General features: G+C 42.3%; 1 protein-coding gene across 1 annotated transcript in view; it reads left to right on the plus strand.

Annotated features, from left to right (window-relative positions):
• Slc35f2 (solute carrier family 35 member F2) overlaps window positions 1–16,885 on the plus strand; it is a 68,033-nt gene extending 51,148 nt beyond the window's left edge. Inside the window, exons 4-8 of the mRNA XM_045145468.1 lie at window positions 2,506–2,665; window positions 4,681–4,837; window positions 7,933–7,985; window positions 9,290–9,444; window positions 15,690–16,885. Coding sequence (XP_045001403.1) covers window positions 2,506–2,665; window positions 4,681–4,837; window positions 7,933–7,985; window positions 9,290–9,444; window positions 15,690–15,878 — 714 coding nt within the window. The 3' untranslated portion in view covers window positions 15,879–16,885. The remainder of the gene's footprint in view (window positions 1–2,505; window positions 2,666–4,680; window positions 4,838–7,932; window positions 7,986–9,289; window positions 9,445–15,689) is intronic.
• The last annotated feature ends 1,861 nt before the right edge of the window (window positions 16,886–18,746 follow it).

An 18,746-nucleotide genomic window follows, 5' to 3' on the forward strand; every position in this document is an offset into this window, starting at 1 on the left:
ATTATGCAGGTCTTGGCTAGGTAGCATCAGCTACTGTTTGGTCCTGAAAACCATGGCTACTTTGCTTCCCGAAGACAGGATTATAAAACACTCTTTTGGCTCTTACATTACTTCCACAAAAATCTTTGAGCTTTGAAGGGTGTGATAGAGATGCCTCTCTCTGCCCAGCAGGAGGCAGAGGTGGGAGGAGTGCTGTAGGTTTGAGGCCAGCCTGGAGCTACAGAGTAAGTTCCAGGTCAGCCTGGGCTAGAGTAAGAACCTACAAAGAGAGAGAGAGAGAGAGAGAGAGAGTTGCGGGGGGTGGGGGGAGCGTGCGTGCGCAAGGTATCTCATAGTGCTGAACACTCTACTGTCTCTTCTGAGCATGTTGGTGAGTTTCAAGTCTTCTCAGTGATCCAAAATAAACATTTAGAACAGGAAGTTCATGTAGGAAGACCCTTCATGATTGAAGGTGATAGGTGTCAGAAAAGGAGGTGCTACATGTCGTAGTGGGCGGGGACCTGAGAACATTTGGTCTGGTCCTTGCATTCCATATTGTGATGCAGTGACTAGCTGGAGCTTACACAGCTAGTGATGGCAGATCTAGGACTGAGACCACTGCCTGTGACATTGTCAACTCCCCTATAGGGCCAGTCATGGCCCACCCCCACAAAAAAAAATTTAAAGGGGGAGTAAACTTAAGATTGATTTTGCTGGGTGTGGGGGTGCACACCTTTAATCTCAGCAGCAGCAGGAGGATCACTGTGAATGTGAGACAAGCCTGGCACCCTATCTCAAAAAACCAACCCTCTTGGAAAAAAACAAAAACAAAACCAAAAACACAAAAAGGAAGGTACTTTTTTGGTATATGAAATATAGTTTAGAACTTGTTAAGCCATTATGGCTGGAACTGCTGGTGTCTTCCGGGACTGGTTATTACTTGCATTGTTTAATGGCGTATTATCCAGGCAGGCTCCATAAAGCACTTAGAAGATTAAGTGGAAAAATAGCAAGGCAAGGCTGTCATTCTCACAAATGGTGTGTTGGCCCAGTGATGAAACTGCAATGAGAACAGTCCATAACTGGCTTTAGCTCGCTTCACACACCACTGGGGATTTAAGGTTCTGTTTTGTCCACAACTACATAGACATAGTCAAGAACAAGACAGACTTAAGACAATTGATCAATCAAACAAACAAAATAATAAACAAACCCTGCAGGGTGCATAAAAATAGCACTTTCAGGAATATTGTTTATATAAGGCTTATGTTACATTTTATTCCTGAATAGACTTGAATGCATCAAGAATTATCTCTTAATATATTTTATCCTGAATGCACATGGAATTTATCAAATTAAGAATTCAATGAGATCTTGATTTTTTTTTCTTTATCGTTTCAATGATTTTGGATTTGTTATAGTTTGGGCATGCTTAATCCCCCTGCCTTTCACATGGGCATGGTTGGCGGTATAGCTAGTGTTTGCTAAACCCAGTATCACATATGATGGTGAGTAGAGTAGAGACACGTGGCAGAGACACATGCTTTCTAGGGAGATGGTGTCTGTTCCCTCACAGTAACCTATACTCTGTAGCACTTTGGTCAATTCCAACTCAACATCTGGCTTTGTGACTACTCATTCCATAACTGCCTAGCCTCCTTTGTGCTTCTCAGAACAGGGCATGTACCTGTCTTGTTCACCTCTGCATACCTGGCTTCTCTGATAGCATTCCCCCAGGGTCTTGTGCTTGCTAACCACTGAGCTAAATCACCAGCTCCTCTTACAGTGTTTAGCATGTCAGGTGCTTAGTGCATATTTGTTGCTTATCTTTTTTTGGCCTGTGTTTGTGTGTGCATATGGATGTGGAAATTAGAAGACAGCCTCATGTATCCTTAGGAACACTGTCCACATCTTCAGAGACAGCATCTGCCTCTAAGGTCTGGACCTCACCAGTTAAGTTAGAATGGCTGGCCAGTGAGCTCCGGGGAACCACTTGCCTCTGCCTCCCCAATTCCTTGCCTCCACCCTCCCAACTCTGGAATTACCTACCCACACCAATATGCACAGCATTTTGCATGGGCACTGGGGATTGAATTGAGGTCCTCATGTTTGTTAGGGAAGTTCTCTGCTGACTGAGCTATCTCCCTAGCCCACAAATATTTGTTGACCACATGAATGGAGGTGTGCTGGAAGGAAAGTTTGCCTCCCGAGTTTAAGGGTAAACACAGATGGGAGTACGGAGGATCTGGAGTAGGATTCTTGGGCTTGGCACTCAGCTGTCCCACTTGATTGACATGATTTTGGGCAACTTACTTCCCTGCTCAGTGCCTTCGTTTTCTTGTGTGTTGAATGTGATTGCAGTTCCAATCTCAGAGTTGTTGTGAGGATTAAATAAGTGAATTTAGATAAAGCACGTGGTGTGCAGAGCTGGCAAAAATAAATGTTCAATAAATACTGTCTGTGTTACTATGTACTTACTCCTCTTCTAAGGAGGTGCTTGGTGCTCTTTGCTTTTCCTTCCTGTAGCTGTTGGATTGCTTTGGGATTCCTGTGCTGATGGCTCTCTCTTGGTTTATTCTTCGTGCAAGATACAGAGTGATCCACTTCATCGCTGTGTTTGTCTGTCTGCTGGGCGTAGGAACCATGGTTGGTGCAGACATTTTAGCAGGGAGAGACGACAACTCAGGTAAGACTGACTGGGTGTTTGTCTGTGGCCCAGTCCCAGACATGTTTTCACTTTCAGCTGTGCACAGACACAGTGAAAGGCAGAGTGGGTGATGGAGGAGGAGACGAGCAGCGAGTGTCCATGCTGTCAGCAAGCTCACGTCCCACGTGGGGGCTGGCCCCTCACCCGCAGGATGGCATTTGCTGCCTTACAGCTTCCTCAGAGCACTTTGTAGATGAATATTTGGTTTTGTGTTTCTTCTTTTTTTTTTTCTGTTTAACCACAAGTACATTTAAAGTGTTATTTCCAGAGTTACTTGTTGATGGTGTTTTATAATTATTTCATGAAAACAATTTTTTTGTGTTCTTACTGGCCCACAGTCCTTGCCTTGCTGTTATTTGTTACACTAAATAATTTTCTCATGAGAGAAAGGTTTTTATATGTATAATATATTGCATCAATCATCTTTTGGCTCCAACATTTTGGATTAGTTACTGGGAAATCTACTGTATGTTCTTTGATTACCTCCCCTCTTCCCCTCCTCTTCCTTTTTCTTCCATATACAGTAGGTTTTCCAGTAACTGATGTAAGCTTCCTTAGGGCAGAGAATAGAATCACTTAAAATGAAGAGAAAAATAGATAATGAGTCTTCTTTATTATTTTTAAAAATTATTGGAGCTGGAGAAATGGCTCAGTATTTAAGGCACTTGCCTGCAATGCCTAATGACCTGGGTTTGATTCCCCAGTATTGACATAGAGCCAGATACATCAGTAGTGCATGCATCTGGAGTTTGTTTGCAGTGGCTAGGGGCCCTGTCGTACCCATTCTGCCTTTCTCTCCTTGCAAACAAATAAATAACAAAATATTGAACATTTATTGTTTATTTAAGGGAGAAAGAGAGAGAATATAGATAATATAGATAATATGGATGCATCAGAGCCTGTTCCTACTGCAAATGAACTCTAGACACATGCTCCACCTCATGTACATAACTTTATGTGAGCATCAGGTGATTGAACCTGGACCAGCAGGCTTTCCAAGCACACCTTTTTTTTTTTTTTAATCCCCAAAGTGGGATCTCATTCTAGCCCAAGCTGGCCTGGAATCCACTCTGCAATTTTATAGTCCCAGACTAGCCTCAAATTCACAGTGACCCTCCTACCTCTGCCTCCCAAGTGCTGAGATCAAAGGGGTGTGGCACCATGCCCACTTTCAAAACCAGCCATTCATTGAAGAAACAGATTTTTTTTTTTTTTTGTCCTGAGGTAGGGTCTCATTCTAGTTCAGGCTGACCTAGAACTCATTCTGTAGTTCCAGGTTGGGCTTGAACTCACAGCAACCCTCCTACCTTTGACTCCCAAGTGCTGGGATTAAAGGCGTGCGCCACCAAGCCTGGCTGTAAGCTTAACCACTGGACCATCTCCCCAGCCTCATGGGTCTCGTTTTAGAGAAAAAAAAATTGCTGGATATGATGGCACAGGTCTGTAATCCCATAGAATTCAGGGGCCTGAGGAAAGAGGACTTCAAGTTCAATGTCAGTGTGAACTACACAGCAAGACCTTGTCCAAAAAGAGGAGGAAGGAAGGAAAGAGAGAAGGAGGAAAAAAGGGAAGGAAGAAAGGAGGGAACACTTTGGTATATGTTGTGTTAAATTCAGGCAACTGATAATATAAAAATCTAATTCAGGTCTTAATGTACTCAGCGTCACACATGAATTCTGTGTCTGCATGGATCAAGAAAAAACTGCTTTGCTTACCAGACCTCCTTCCTATAGTTCTCAATATATTCCCTTCAGTAAATCCCAGGAGTTGCCACAGAATGGTTTACTTATACTATATGCTATGATATAGAATACAGCCGTCCGGCAAGTCTGTTAGTTTTGTTGGGAGTCAAAACGTAAAGAATCACAGCAGACTTGTGCCAGACAGTGGAAAGAAGAGCCTTTAAACTTCCAGAAACTAGGGATAAACAGGAATCAGATAACCTGGACTACTTACTGATACCATATTCCTTTTTGTGTCTTATTGTCCTGTAGGGAGTGATGTACTGATTGGTGACATCCTGGTCCTGCTTGGGGCTTCCCTGTATGCTGTGTCTAATGTGTGTGAAGAGTACATTGTGAAGAAGCTGAGCAGACAGGAATTTCTAGGAATGGTGGGCTTATTTGGAACAATTATCAGCGGCATACAACTGTAAGATTCCAGAAATTTTCTTAAAAATGAAAGGAACAGATATGGGAGCAGGGGGCATGCACCATGAGGGAGGGGGTGAAATAGAATAGAATGCAATGACACATATGTATAAAAATGCCATAATGAAGCCCATTACTTTGCATGCTAACTTAAAATCAATCAACAAATGAAAAAAACGGAAAAAACTGATCAAATATATGATGGATGATTGTTTTCTTTTATTACTGATATTACCATTTGTTTAGCTCTAAGTCATATTGGAAATCAGTAATGATAAAAATCTGTTAAAGAATTGTAAGAGCATCAAGACTGATGTCTATGGTCTTCTACATGTATGAGGCTTAGTGGTTCTGATTACAGTGGGGGGGCATTGCTAGTCTGAACTTTTGCTTTTCTTTTTGTTTTTTAAATATTTTCTGACAACTTCCATAATTGTAAACAATATCCTGTGGTAATTCCCTCCCTCCCCCCACTTTCCCCTTTGAAACTCCACTCTCCATCATATCCCCTCCCCCTCAATCAGTCTCTCTTTTATTTTGATGTCATGAACTTTTCCTCTTATGATGGTCTTGTGTAGGCAGTGTTAGGCACTGTGAGGTCATGGATATCCTGGCCATTTTGTGTCTGGAGGAGCATGTTGTAAGGAGTCCTACTCTTCCTTTGGCTCTTACATTATTTCCACCACCTTTTCTGCAACGGACCCTGAGCCATGGAAGTTGTGATTAAGATATTTCAGTGCTAAGCACTCCTCTGTCACTTCTCCTTAGAACCGTGGTGCCTTCTGAGTCATCCCAAGGCCACTGCCATCTGAAAAGAGAAGGTTCTCTAGCCAAAAGTGAGATTAGCATTAATATATGGGTATGAACATTAAGAGACGTGCTTACTGGGCAGTTTGGTGAGCATAGTATATACTTTTAGCCAAACAGCAGCAGATATTACACTCCTAGGGCTCATGACTACTCCTGTTGTAGGTTTTCAGTATCAGAGATAAATTCCCTCTCATGGAGCAGGCCTCCAGTCAAATTAGAGGGTGGTTGGTTTCCCCCATAACAGATGTGCCACTATTGCACCTGTTGGCTCATTTGGCCTGGCTGGCCAAATATAAGGCTTGCAGTCCATTGTTGGGTATCTTCACTGGTGATTTCTCTCTCTCCCATTGAACTGCATGCAGTATGGCTTTTCCCAGCTTTCTGTCAGTTGGTCTACATGGAGGAGGTTTTCAGTTCAACTCCAGCAGGGATTCTCAGTGACCTTGCAGCCCAAGTATGTGGAGTCTTCAGCAATAGGGTCTCACCATCTATTCCTGGTGGGAAAACAAGGACTTTTGCTTTTCTATTACTGGTAGAAAATAAAAGTATTTTGACTTCCTAAGCTTATTCAAGGGAAAGCATCATGCTGTGTTTTTCTCCTATAGCTGCCTGCTGTTCAGGGACATTTGTTAAGGAGTCAGACATATTTTATGAGCTCCTTTTTTTTTTTTTTTAATTCACTCAGTAGTTCCAGGCAGGTCTCGAACTCACGATGATCCTCCTACCTCTCCTACCTCTGCCTTCTGAGTGTTGGGACTAAATGAGCTCCACCATACCAGCCCCTCCTTTTTTGTTTGTTACTGTGCAGCCCAGGCTGGCCGTGAACTCAAGATCCTCTAACTTACATGCTGGGATTATAGGTGTTCAATACTGCTCTCAACTTACTTCTTTTGTTTTCTCTCAGAATTCAGTTCTCAGGTTGATAGAAATCCTCTTGCCCCATCCTCCCAATGGCTGGGATTGTAGGCATGAGCCACCACACCTGGCTCGTTATTATTTTTTTTTTCACTCTTTTTTTTTTTTTTGAGGTAGGGTTTCACTCTAGTTCAGGCTCTCCTGGAATTCACTATGTAGTCTTAGGATGGCCTCGAACTCATGGAGATCTTCCTACCTCTGCCTCCCGAGTGCTGGGATTAAAGGCATGCGCCACCACGCCTGGCTTTTTTTTTTTTTTTTTTTTTTTTTTTTGAGGTAGTGTTTTACTCTAGTCCAGGCTGACCTGAATTCACCATGTAGTTTCAGGGTGGCCTTGATCTCATGGTGATCCTCCTACCTCTACCTCCTGAGTGCTGGGGTTAAAGGCATGTGCCACCATGCCCAGCCTTTTTTGTTTCTTAAGGCAGGATCTTACTCTAGCCCAGGCTGACCTGGAATTCACTATGTAGTCTCAGGGTGGCCTCGACCTCATGATGATCCTCCTACCTCAGCCTCCCTAGTGCTGAGATTAAAGGAGGCATGTGCCAGCTCACCTGGCTGGTTATTCGTTTTGTTTTGTTTTGTTTTTTCAAGGTAGGGTCTTGCTCTAGCCCAGGCTGGCCTGGAATTTACTACAAGTTTCAGGGTGGCCTCAAACCCATGGCAATCCTCCTACCACTGCCTCCTGCGTGCTGGGATTAAAGGCATGTGCCACCACGCCTGGCTAGTTATTCTTATGTTATGAGACAAATTAAAAATAAACCTATCAAACTGCCTAGTAAGCACTTCTCTTAATGTTCATACCTTTATATTAATGCTACTCTCACTTTTGGTAGAGAATCATCTCTTTTCAGATGGCAGTGACCTTGGGATGACTCAGAAGGCATCATGGTACTGGAAAGAAGTGACAGGAGTGCTCAGTACTGCAATATCTCTATCACACCTTCCAAGTCTTAGGGTCTATTGCAGAAGAGGTGGTGAAAAGAATGTAAGAGCCAAAGTAAGGGTAGGACTTCTTACAATGTGTTCCCCCCAGGCACAAAATGGCCTGGATATCCATGACCTCACAGTGCCTGACACTACCTACACAAGACCATCATAGATAGGAGAATAAGATAATGACATCAAAATAAAAGAAAGACTGATTGAGATGGGGATGGGATATGAATGGAGTTTCAAAGGGGAAAGTGGGGGGAGAGAGGGTATTACCATGGGTTATTTTTTATAATCATGGAAGTTGTTAATTAAAATTTGAAAAGAAAAAAAATAAAGAATAAAAAAAAATAAACCTAGTTCCTTACCTTTGTTAAAATGCAGCAGCTAATTTAAAATTAAAATGTGGATCTCTCTGACCTCTTGTTTTAATCTTAGACTGATTGTGGAATATAAAGACATTGCCAAAATTCAATGGGACTGGAAAGTTGGTATGTAATTAAATGATAACATTTTTAGTCTGTATTTTGTCCTTAAGTGATAGTAGTTTAATTGAGTTTAAGTTTTCATTCAGAATTGGTAGTTAAACCTCCATAAAATCAATTCTTAATTTTTAAATTATTCTTTGTTATTTATTTATTGAGTTTTTTGAGTTGAGGAATGGAGAGAGAGAAAGAGAAGAGACAAAGGATATGAATGAGAATGGTTGTGTGTATATATGTGTGCGTGGTCCAGGGCCTCTTGCCAGTATAAAAGAACTCCAGAAGTATGAGCCACTTTGTGCATCTGGCTTTGCGTGGTTACTAAGGAATTGAACCTTGGACAGCAGGCTTTGTAAGCAAGTGCCTTTAACCTCTGAGTCATTGTTCTAGCCTCCAGCAAAAGTCAATTCTCAGTATCTTTCTGCAGGAATAGCTTTTCTTCACTGGGAATTCTGAGCCAGACCAAGAGTGACCTTTGTCACATTAGCTTCGAATTAGATCTGTGTCTTAGATCCTTGAACTTGGGAAGGTTGTCTTCTGCTTGATATAATTTGTGAAGCATAATCTATTAGTGGCTGGTGGTTGTGTAATCACCTGCTGCCTCCCATTTTCCTCTCTGCTATTTATTCTGGACACCTACCAGGATAGATAAGGCAGAAGATGTTAGGACTGTTAGGAAAGATTTGAACCTTACAGTGGGTAGGAAGAGGTTAAATGGTACATCACTGTTGCTGAAGATTGTATACCATGCTTGGGTTATGTAGTTGAATTAAATGATTTAGAGCAAGAGAAAGTGTGTGTGTATGTGTGTGCGTTGAGCATGAGATGAGATGAGATTAAAGAAGTGTTTTCAAGACAGATTTCAGTCAGCATTGACATGAGTGTCACCATCCTAAAGCGGAGATTTAATTTAATGAGGCAACCAAAACATGGTGGATCTAATATATGTCTTTGCTGTCCTAAAAGTTCTTTATTCTGGATCCAGCTACACAAACCATATCCAACCATCCAAATAAAATCAAACAAAAAATAATGAAAGACTCTGCTTTCATTGCCCTTCTATCCCAGGCATCTTTCTGCTTTAGGAGGGTGGATGACATGGGATCATAAGTTACCATAAGTAAGGTTTTATGATCTTGACCAGCTAATGCCCTATTAGATCTTCATAACCTGTTATTTTATCACTATTATTTTGCAGAGACCTTTGTAGGAATGCTAGTAAAGGAACAGGGAGTTTTATATGGCAGCCAAACCTTAAGCCTCCTTACTTTCTGATTTCTTTCCATAATATCAGCTGTTCCATTTCTTCACAGCCCTGCTGTTTGTGGCATTTGCCCTCTGTATGTTTTGCCTGTATAGCTTCATGCCATTGGTGATTAAAGTCACTAGTGCCACTTCTGTCAACCTGGGCATCCTGACAGCCGACCTCTACAGCCTTTTCTTTGGACTTTTTCTGTTTAAGTATAAGGTAAGAAATTAGATCATGTTCAGTAAGAAGGTTTGCTTGGTCTAAAACCAGTTTCATTATCTTGAGACAGGGTTTTATGTAGCCCAGACTGTCTTTGAACTCACTGTGTAGCTGAGGATGCCCTTGAACTTCTGATTCTTCTGCCTCTGCCTCCTGAGTGCTGGGATTACAGCTATGCATTACCATGCCAACTGCCAACCTTTTCCTTCCTGCCTGCCTGTCCTCCCTCCCTCTTTCCTTCCTTCCTTCCTTCCTTCCTTCCTTCCTTCCTTCTCTCTCTCTCTCTCTCTCTCTCTCTGTAGTCTTAGGATGGCCTTGAACTCACTGTGATCCTCCTACCTCTGACTTCCAAGTGCTAGGATTAAAGGCATGTGCCACCACATCTGGCTGTTTTTCTTTTTTGAGGTAGGGATTTATTATGCAGACTATGCTGGCCTGGCACTTGCTATGTAGTCCAACTTGACCTTCAACTTGTGATCTTGCTGTTTTAGCCTCCCATGTACTGGGATCATAGGTGTGAACCACCATGGCTGGCCTTGTGGTACTTCTATATCTGTAAAGGACCTTCAATCTAATTCAAGCCAGACATGGTCGTGCATGTGCATATCCTAGCACTTGGGGGGCAGAGGTAGGAAGATCACTATTAGTGCTGGGATTAAAGGCATGTGCCAGCTCACCTGGCCTCCCCATAGGTTTTATTAAGATAAGACTCAAGCTTATGTCATCATGTTATCTTACATATTACAGATGTTTTTTTCAACTTTAAATCCAGAAAATATATTTGACTTCACATCCAATTTGAAAATTCTTAGGATAGCTATTCTTATACTTGAAATTATTTTTTATTATTTGAAAGGAGAGATAGAGAGGGAGGGAGTGGGACATACCATGGCATCCTGCCATGCATCTGAATTCCAGATGCATGTGTCTTGTGCATCTGGCATTACATGGGTATTGGGGAATCGAACCTGGGCAGTTAGGCCTTGTAAGCAAGGTCCCTTAACCACTGAGCTCTCTCTCCAGTCAAATCCCCTACTTTTGATATTAGATCTTTGTTTATTTGTTATTATTATTTGGTTTTTTTGAGGTCGAATCTCACTCTAGCCCAGACTAACCTGGAATTCACTATATAGTCTCAGGTTGACCTTGAACTCTCAGTGACTCTCCTACCTCTGCCTTCCAAGTGCTGGGATTAAAGGCATGTGCCACCATGCCCGACTAAGGACCTTTTATTTATAACTTTAAAATCAATTAATCTTATCTTAAATTTTTATTTATTTATTTTGAGATGTGGCTCCCTTTGTAGCCTAGGCTGATCTTGAACTTGAAATCCTCCTTCCTCAGCCTCTCAAGTAGTTGGATTACAGGTGTATACCACCATGACCAGCTCAGAACACTTTTAGATGCTAAAAATGAGGTCTCCAGTTACTTACACCTATTTTATACCTATTATTTACCATACTAGAAATAAAAATATATATTAACCCATGAAGAAAATAAACTCATTATATATTATCTTTTTTTTTTTTTTTTTTGGTTTTCAAGGTAGGGTTTCACTCTAGCCCAGGCTGACCAGGAATTCACTCTGTATTCTCAGGTAGCCTCAAACTCATGGCGTTCCTCCTACCTCTGCCTCCTGAGTGCTGGGATTACAGGTGTGCACCACCACACCTGGCTATATTATCATATTTTTTTTGTCTTTTGTTTCTTGAGTTAGGGTCTCACTGTAGCCCAGGCTCACCTGAAACTCACTATGTAGTCCCAGTGTGGCCTCAAACTCACAGCGATCCTCTTACTTCTGCCTCCCGAGTGCTGGGATTAAGTGTGTGTGCCACCATGCCCAGCTCTATATTAGCATTTTTATTAAAATTGTATAGCCCAGCAATTTAAAATGTTGAAGAGTGAAATTGGCTTACTTTAAAAAGTTATTCATATATGTTCATACTGGGTTTCATAGGCATATTTCCTATTAGTGTATAATATACTCTGGGCATGCACCATTCCCAGATCCCCTTCATTTACATTTTTTCAGAATCCCCTTAAATGTTTGGCTTAATAGAAAGCATCTGGAACCTCAAATTTGCTTCTTTTAAAAAAAATTTTTATTTATTTGTTTATTTGAGAGCGACAGACACAGAGAGAAAGACAGATAGAGGGAGGGAGAGAGAATGGGCGCTCCAGGGCTTCCAGCCTCTGCAAACGAACTCCAGATGCGTGCGCCCCCTTGTGCATCTGGCTAACGTGGGACCTGGGGAACCGAGCCTCGAACCGGGGTCCTTAGGCTTCACAGGCAAGTGCTTGACAACTAAGCCATCTCTCCAGCCCTCAAATTTGCTTCTTTATTCTGCCTTGTGATTATACATGCCATGTAGCCTCTGGAACATTCCAATGTGTTCTTACTTATAAGACATGAAAGAGAAAAGGGCAAATAGCATCTTTGTATTATTGTGAAAATAATTTTAAAATATATTTTTATTTGTTTATTTATTTGAAAGAGCAGTAGATAGAAAGATAGTGAGAGTGTGAGAGAGAGACAGATTTAGTGAGAGATATAATGGGTGCATCAGGGCCTCTAGCCACTGCAAACAAATTCCAGATGCATGCGCCAACTTGTGCATCTGGCTTTATATGAATCCTGGGGAATCAAACCTGGGTTCTTTGGCTTTGCAGGCAAGCATCTTAACCATTGAGCAATCTCTCCAGCCCATGAAAATAGTTCTGACCTTATAGATTCCCTTCAAGGGTCTTTGTGCCAGGCCCTGGCATTGCTTTACAAAGTCCATCTTTTCTCTGTGTGCTTGCAGTAGACTTGTTGACACACTTGACATCCTTCCCCATTGTCACTTGATCAGATAGGTATATTTATGTCAGCTATCACCTAAGAATTTTAGTTTCTGTGGAGGAATAGCAACTGTATTTCTTTGTCTTTGGAACATTTTGTATCAAACAGCAATGCTTGTTACTGATTTATTCTCTTTCCAGGAACCAGCCATGAATTCACAATGCTTATCTGAATTATTGCTATATAAAACTCACTGGCTTCTCAGAAATGGTTGCTCATGAGGTGAAAACCTTTATACCTTGCAAGGTTATCTTTATAGACTTGCTGGTTAAGGCATTCCTCAAGAAGTGGTCTTGATAGGCTCAGATCTTTTTTTTTTTTTTTTCCTATGAGAACTGTTAAGGCTCCAGTGTCTGTCTTAAGGGAGTGAGTTGCTCTGTGGTGCTGTGGCCCCTCTAGAGTGTTTCCGTGCTGTGATTCCAGATCAGTGGAATAGCTGTTTGTGTAGCCAATGATCTTCCTTGCCTGTGCTTTCTTTCCCCCATTTTTTTTTAATCAAGCCTGTTACCATTAGTAATTTAGTTTTTATCATAACTAAAGTAGTGCCCAAGAGGTCATGCTAAAGAAATAAAAACTTCTAAGTTCAAGGTACACTTGGTACCACCTATTATAAACTCTTAACCATAATAAATACTTTATCTCATAAATTACTAAGTAAGGTTATGATCTTAAATACTTTCTCTCCAACTGACCTTAGCTTTAACACGAAGAAGCCCTTTTATATGCCACATTTTTTGGCACACAACTTTAAACTGATGCTCTGAAAATGGTAAAGTGCCGTGCATGACTGCCTGTCCTGTCCTGTTGTGTATATTCCTGTGTCCCTGCATGTCCAGCAGCTCAATTTTAGAACAGGTTTTACTGTTTTTGTTCAAGGGCCATTTCAAGACTTCCAGAGCAAAGGGCAGCTCTTCTGTGATCTTCTAAATAAACCACAAAAGCAGAGGAAAAATCAGGCACAATGAAGACATCTTGCTTTGTAGATGTAGTTTTAAGAGAGACTTGTAAGCCCAATGTGCCACCACTTTAAAACACTGTAATACCTAAAACAACATTTGTTCTGATTTTTTTTTTTTTTTTTTGAGGTAGGGTTTCACTCTACCCTAGACTGACCTGGAATTCATTATGTAGTCTCAGGATGGCCATCCATATGATGTAGTCATCTGATTTTTTTTTTTAAGGAACACAGGACCAGTTTTGAATAAGTTATATGGATTTTCCTGCAGATAACATGAGCACTTAATAGAAGAACAAGAATATCTTTTTTTTTTTTTTCTTTCTTCGAGGTAGGGCCTCATTCTAGCCCAGGCTAATCTGAAATTCACTATATCATCTCAGGCTGGCCTCAAACTCCTGCCTCTGCCTCCTGAGTGCTGGGATTATAGGTGTACACCATGAATACCTTTCATAACACCATAACACAGGTTTTTAAAGGTTTAATGATTTAGGTTCAGTGAAGATCCTCCTGCCCTCATTATATTGCCCAGGCTGTACTTGAACTCTTAGACTCAAGCTATCCTTCTGCCTCCGAAATAGCTGGCACAGTCTTAAAGGAGAAAGGGTCAAGGACAGTTTAGGGCATATTAAATACATTTTAGTTCTGCTAACAGAGAAATACTGTCTCAAAGAAAGAGTTTTGGGGCTAGAGAGATGGCTTAGTGGTTAAGGTGCTTGTCTGAAAAGCCTAAGGACCCAAATTCAATTCCCCAATGCCCATATAAGGCAGATGCACAATGTGGTGCATACATCTGGAGTTTGTTTGCCTGAAGGCCCTGGCATGCCCATTCTCTCTCTCTTGCAAATAAATAAATAAATAAAATATTTTAAAAAATTAAAAAGAAAAAGAAATTTCATTTTACTATCATCTTTCTTGTTGCCTATCGGTAACTGAAATTGAGGAGAATGAAATTACAGTTAAGTGAAGGCTACTGTACTGGTTCATTTCATACTTGAATTTACTTTATTTTTATTGATCTATTTGGAAGCCAGAGAGGCAGGTAGAGAGAACAGGTATGCCAGGGCTTGCAGCTACTGCAAATGAAGTCCAGACACATGTGCCACCTTGTGCATCTGGCTTATGTGAGTACTGGGGAATTGAACGTGGGTCCCTTGGCTTTGCAGGCAAGTATCTTAACCTGTAAGCCATCACTGCAGCCCATCATACTTGAATTTTTGAATGGATTCTTTTTTTTTTTTTTTGAGGTAGGGTCTCACTGTAGCTCAGGCTGACCTGGAATTCTCTGTGTATTCTCAGGGTTGGCTTTGAACTCAGGATGATCTTCCTACCTCTGCCTCTCAAGTGCTAGGATTAAAGGCATGCGCTACCATGCCCAGCCTTGAATGGATTCTTAATTGAATAACAGCAAGTATACAGAGTACTCAGTATAATTTATTTAAACTTCAAGGGTGTATCAGAATGCATTTTGTGGGGGCATTCCTAAGGAACTAGTGTTTCTCCTCACATATTTAGTCCTGGGTGGTGGTTTTCAGGAGCTGATTAGGGACCAGAATCTCTACCTGGTGGTGTGTCTGTGAGCATGGGCTCTGGCCACCTTGGTCCTTGTGAGAGCAGAGCAGGTAGTGGGCCTCCTGCAGGCTCCCTGTCCACGGCGCCTCAGTGCGCTCAGCCCTAGTCGCCATGCTCGACCGAAGATTCCTCCAAAAGAAAGAAAAGTCAAGGCTCACGCCTACTCAGTCATGCTGTTTTACTATGTGACACTTACGTACAGGACAAAGTAACTAGTTACATTTTAACAAATGAAATTTACTGGGATAGTGTAGGCTGAGAAGTGGCTGAGCTGATATTCCTCTGTTTTAGAACAATACTGTAAACTGGAATTTTATTTATTTATTTATTTATTTTTGGTTCTTGGAGTCAGGGTCTCACTGTGGCCCAAGCTAACCTGGAATTCACTCTGTACTCTCAGGGTGGTCGTCAGATGGACTTTCATGTGGTATGCATGCTGGCATCCACTTTTCCAATTTGTGGGATTGCTTGCAAAGGGTAGGGTCTAACTGACTGGATCACCACTAAGCAGAGTTAAAATGTTTCTCCTAAAGTTACGAGGATCAGGTTGGGATGTTGGGAGAGTGCTTGTGTAAGATGTACAAAGCGCTAGGCTTGAACCCAGCACAGAGAGGTGGGGGAGCAGGGGGATCAGAAGTTCAAGGTTATTCTAGGTTACACGAGAACCTGCCTCAGGGGGAAAAAAGAGACCCACAGATCCAGTCGGCTGGTGTGCCAGGCCCTGTGGCCAGAGGAGGCCTGGAGGAGTTGGCATTTCCTTAGGGAACTTCCGTAAAAGAGACTGTGAGGCAGTAACCCTGGAAGCACAGTTGGCAGGGAGCAGTGGTACGGTGTGCCCACACAGGAGCGCAATCCATGGCCTGTTTTCTCTTCCAGTTTTCAGGATTGTACATCCTGTCGTTTACTGTCATCATGGTGGGCTTCATCCTATACTGCTCCACCCCGACACGGACAGCAGAGCCAGCTGAAAGCAGTGTGCCTGCTGTTACCAGCATTGGGATTGACAACCTGGGACTGAAGCTTGAGGAGACCGGACTTCCGGAGACCCTCTCTGCAGCCTTGTAGCTGGAGAAGACAGCCCACGGGGCGCTGAGCAAGCGGAGCCTGTCTACTGCCCACAGGGTGCCTGGGGGAACCATCAGGCTGAGTGAACACTACTGCATTGGACTGCGTCCAGTGGAATCAACCCATGGAACCCAAGTAGAAATACCAAAACAGAGCAGAACCCAAGGCTAGGGTAGTGTTTCTTGTGTGTTGAGGACCAGTACATACTCGTGCTGGTGAGACAAGGTGCAGCTGGGGGTCTCAAAGGCACATGTGGGAAGGCAGGGCTGTCCCCATAGTCCGGGGTAGGGCTAGTTCAGGAGGTGTTTGTGCAATGGCATTCCTCTCTTGGAAGCTTTGTTTTCTCCTGCTGGGACAGGCCTTCTGGCCTTTAGTAATAGATGAAGCCTAGTTCTTGATTGCATGTGGTGGAGGAAATGGAACAGCAACACTTGGGAAGGTCTGACATAGAAGTGTGAATAATGTGAAATGATTACTGGAGTGCAATAATCCAGGAACCCTCTCCCGATTGAGTTCTGTGTTGAAATATTTATCTTGATCACTCCCTGCTCCCCAGCAGCAGCCACATCTGCTCCTTCCTCCCAAGTTCCAGAGCAGACTGCTCTCAGTGCTGGTGACAGTGGGCACTGCGTTTTCAGTCTCACACTGTACTTTCTAAGATTTCTCTGAGGAAGGACATGGATAATATCCCTAAACATAAATTCTCATGACTCCTAAGACTATCCCTAGTTTCTATCACTAGTTCAAAATGAAAACACAAATTTAATAATCACCCAGAGAAGACCATGCCATGAGCTCTGGAAGCCATCAGTTGTTAGGAGGATACCATCCTGTTTCTTACAGACAGCTGTAATGCTCTGAGGTGTTTACAGAGCTGCTTCAGTGCAGTGGTAATGTGTGCATTCAGTGTAACAGCCATGTTCAGAGAAGTCCATGGAAATTTTTTTGTAAAAACAGAGTAAAAAACTGGGAGTAAATGTTCGTATTATTAAAAGATTTAAAATTCATGGAAATACATCATTCATGATTTTTTTGTGGAGACGATATATATATATATATATATATCCCTTTTGTTTCTTGTTTTTTCTTGGTGCGTGTGTATGTTATATATAGATGGATGCATGTACCCCATGTGCACATGTGCAGAGGCAGAGGAGAAGGTTGGATGTTCTCCTGTCACTCTTTTGCTTTATTTCTTTGAGATGGAGTCCCTCATGATGTCGGACTTGCTGACGAGTGAGCCCCAGTGACTCTTGTCTCTGCCTTCCTCAGCACTAGGGTTACAAGCATGTGTGGTGTGCCCAACTTTTTATGAGTGCTGGGGATCAAGCAAAGGTTCACATATTTGCACAGAAAGTGCTCTTACCCACTGAGCCATCTACTCAGCCCCTACCTCTTTTTTTCTTTCTTTCTGAGACAGGATTTTGCTATGTAGACCACACTAACCTTGAATTTACTGATCCTCCTGCCTCAGCCTCCCAAGTGCTGGGATTATAGGTGTGCATCACCACACGTGGCTTTCTCTGTGGATATTAAGTGACTTGATACATTCAAAATTTCTTCATATCCATTTTTTCAGAATTACGTCTCCTATGTGGTCAGGTAGACATACTTACTGAGACTATGCTGGACTGATGGAGCTTATCAGGAATAATTCCATTTCTGAATGGCCACAATGAGTTTATTTTTTTAACTTTTTATTGACAGCTTCCACAATATAGACAATAAATCATAATAATAATTCCCTCCCCCCAGCACTTTCCCCTTCACAAACCCACCTTCCAACATATGCCCTCCCCCTCTGAATTCGTCTCTTGTTTTTAGAAATTTTAAAAAAATATTTATTTATTTATTTGAGAGAAAGAAAGAGGCAGAGAGAGACAGACAGACAGACAGAGAGGGAGAGAATGGGTGCACCAGGGCCTCAGGCCACTGCAAATGAACTCCAGATTCATGCATCCCCTTGTGCATCTGGCTTGTGTGGGTCCTAGAGAATAGATCAGGGATTCTTTGGCTTTGCAGGCAAATGCCTTAACTGCTAAGCCATCTCTCCAGCCCCCAGTCTCTCTTATTATGATGTCATCATTTTTTCCTCCTATTATGAAGGTCTTGTGTAGGTAGTGTCAGGTACTGTGAGATCATGAATATCTGGGCCATCTTGTGTCTGGAAGATTGCATTGTAAGGAGTCCTACCCTTCCTTTGGCTTTTACATTCTTTCTCTTACCTCTTCCACAATAGACCCTGAGCCTTGGAGGGTGTGATAGAGATGTCTCAGTGCTGGACACTCCATTGTCACTCTTCTTAGCACTGTGGAGACTTTTGAGTCATGCCGGTAGTCACCACCAAAATGTTTACAAGGCAGTTTGTTGGGCATAATATATGCATTTAGCCGGAACAACATCAGGTGTTACTCCACTAGGGCTCATGACCTCCCCAGCCATAGGCTTTTGATTAGGTTTTCAGTACCAGGCATGTATTCCCTCCTGTGGAGTGGGCTTCCAATCCAACTAGAGAGCTGTTGGTTTCATGCCAGTATTACATTAGTTGGCACATTTGGCCTGGCTGGCCAATCTTAAAGCTTACAAAGGTCCACTGCTTTTATAAAAAATTTTATTTATTTATTTATTTGAGAGAGAAGGAGAGAGAGACAGAGATAGAGACAGAGAGATAATAGGTGCACCAGGGGCTCCAGCCAATGCAAACGAACTCCAGATGCATGTGCCACCTTGTGCATTTGGCTTACATGGGTCCTGGGGAATCAAACCTAGGTTCTTCGGCTTTGCAGGCAAGTGCCTTAATCACTAAGCCATCTCTCCAGCCACCACTGATGACTTCTTTTCCCATAGAGTTGCAAACAGCATAGCTTT

The sequence above is a fragment of the Jaculus jaculus genome, chromosome 3 (genome assembly GCF_020740685.1).
Source record: "Jaculus jaculus isolate mJacJac1 chromosome 3, mJacJac1.mat.Y.cur, whole genome shotgun sequence".
Taxonomy (NCBI): domain Eukaryota; kingdom Metazoa; phylum Chordata; class Mammalia; order Rodentia; family Dipodidae; genus Jaculus; species Jaculus jaculus.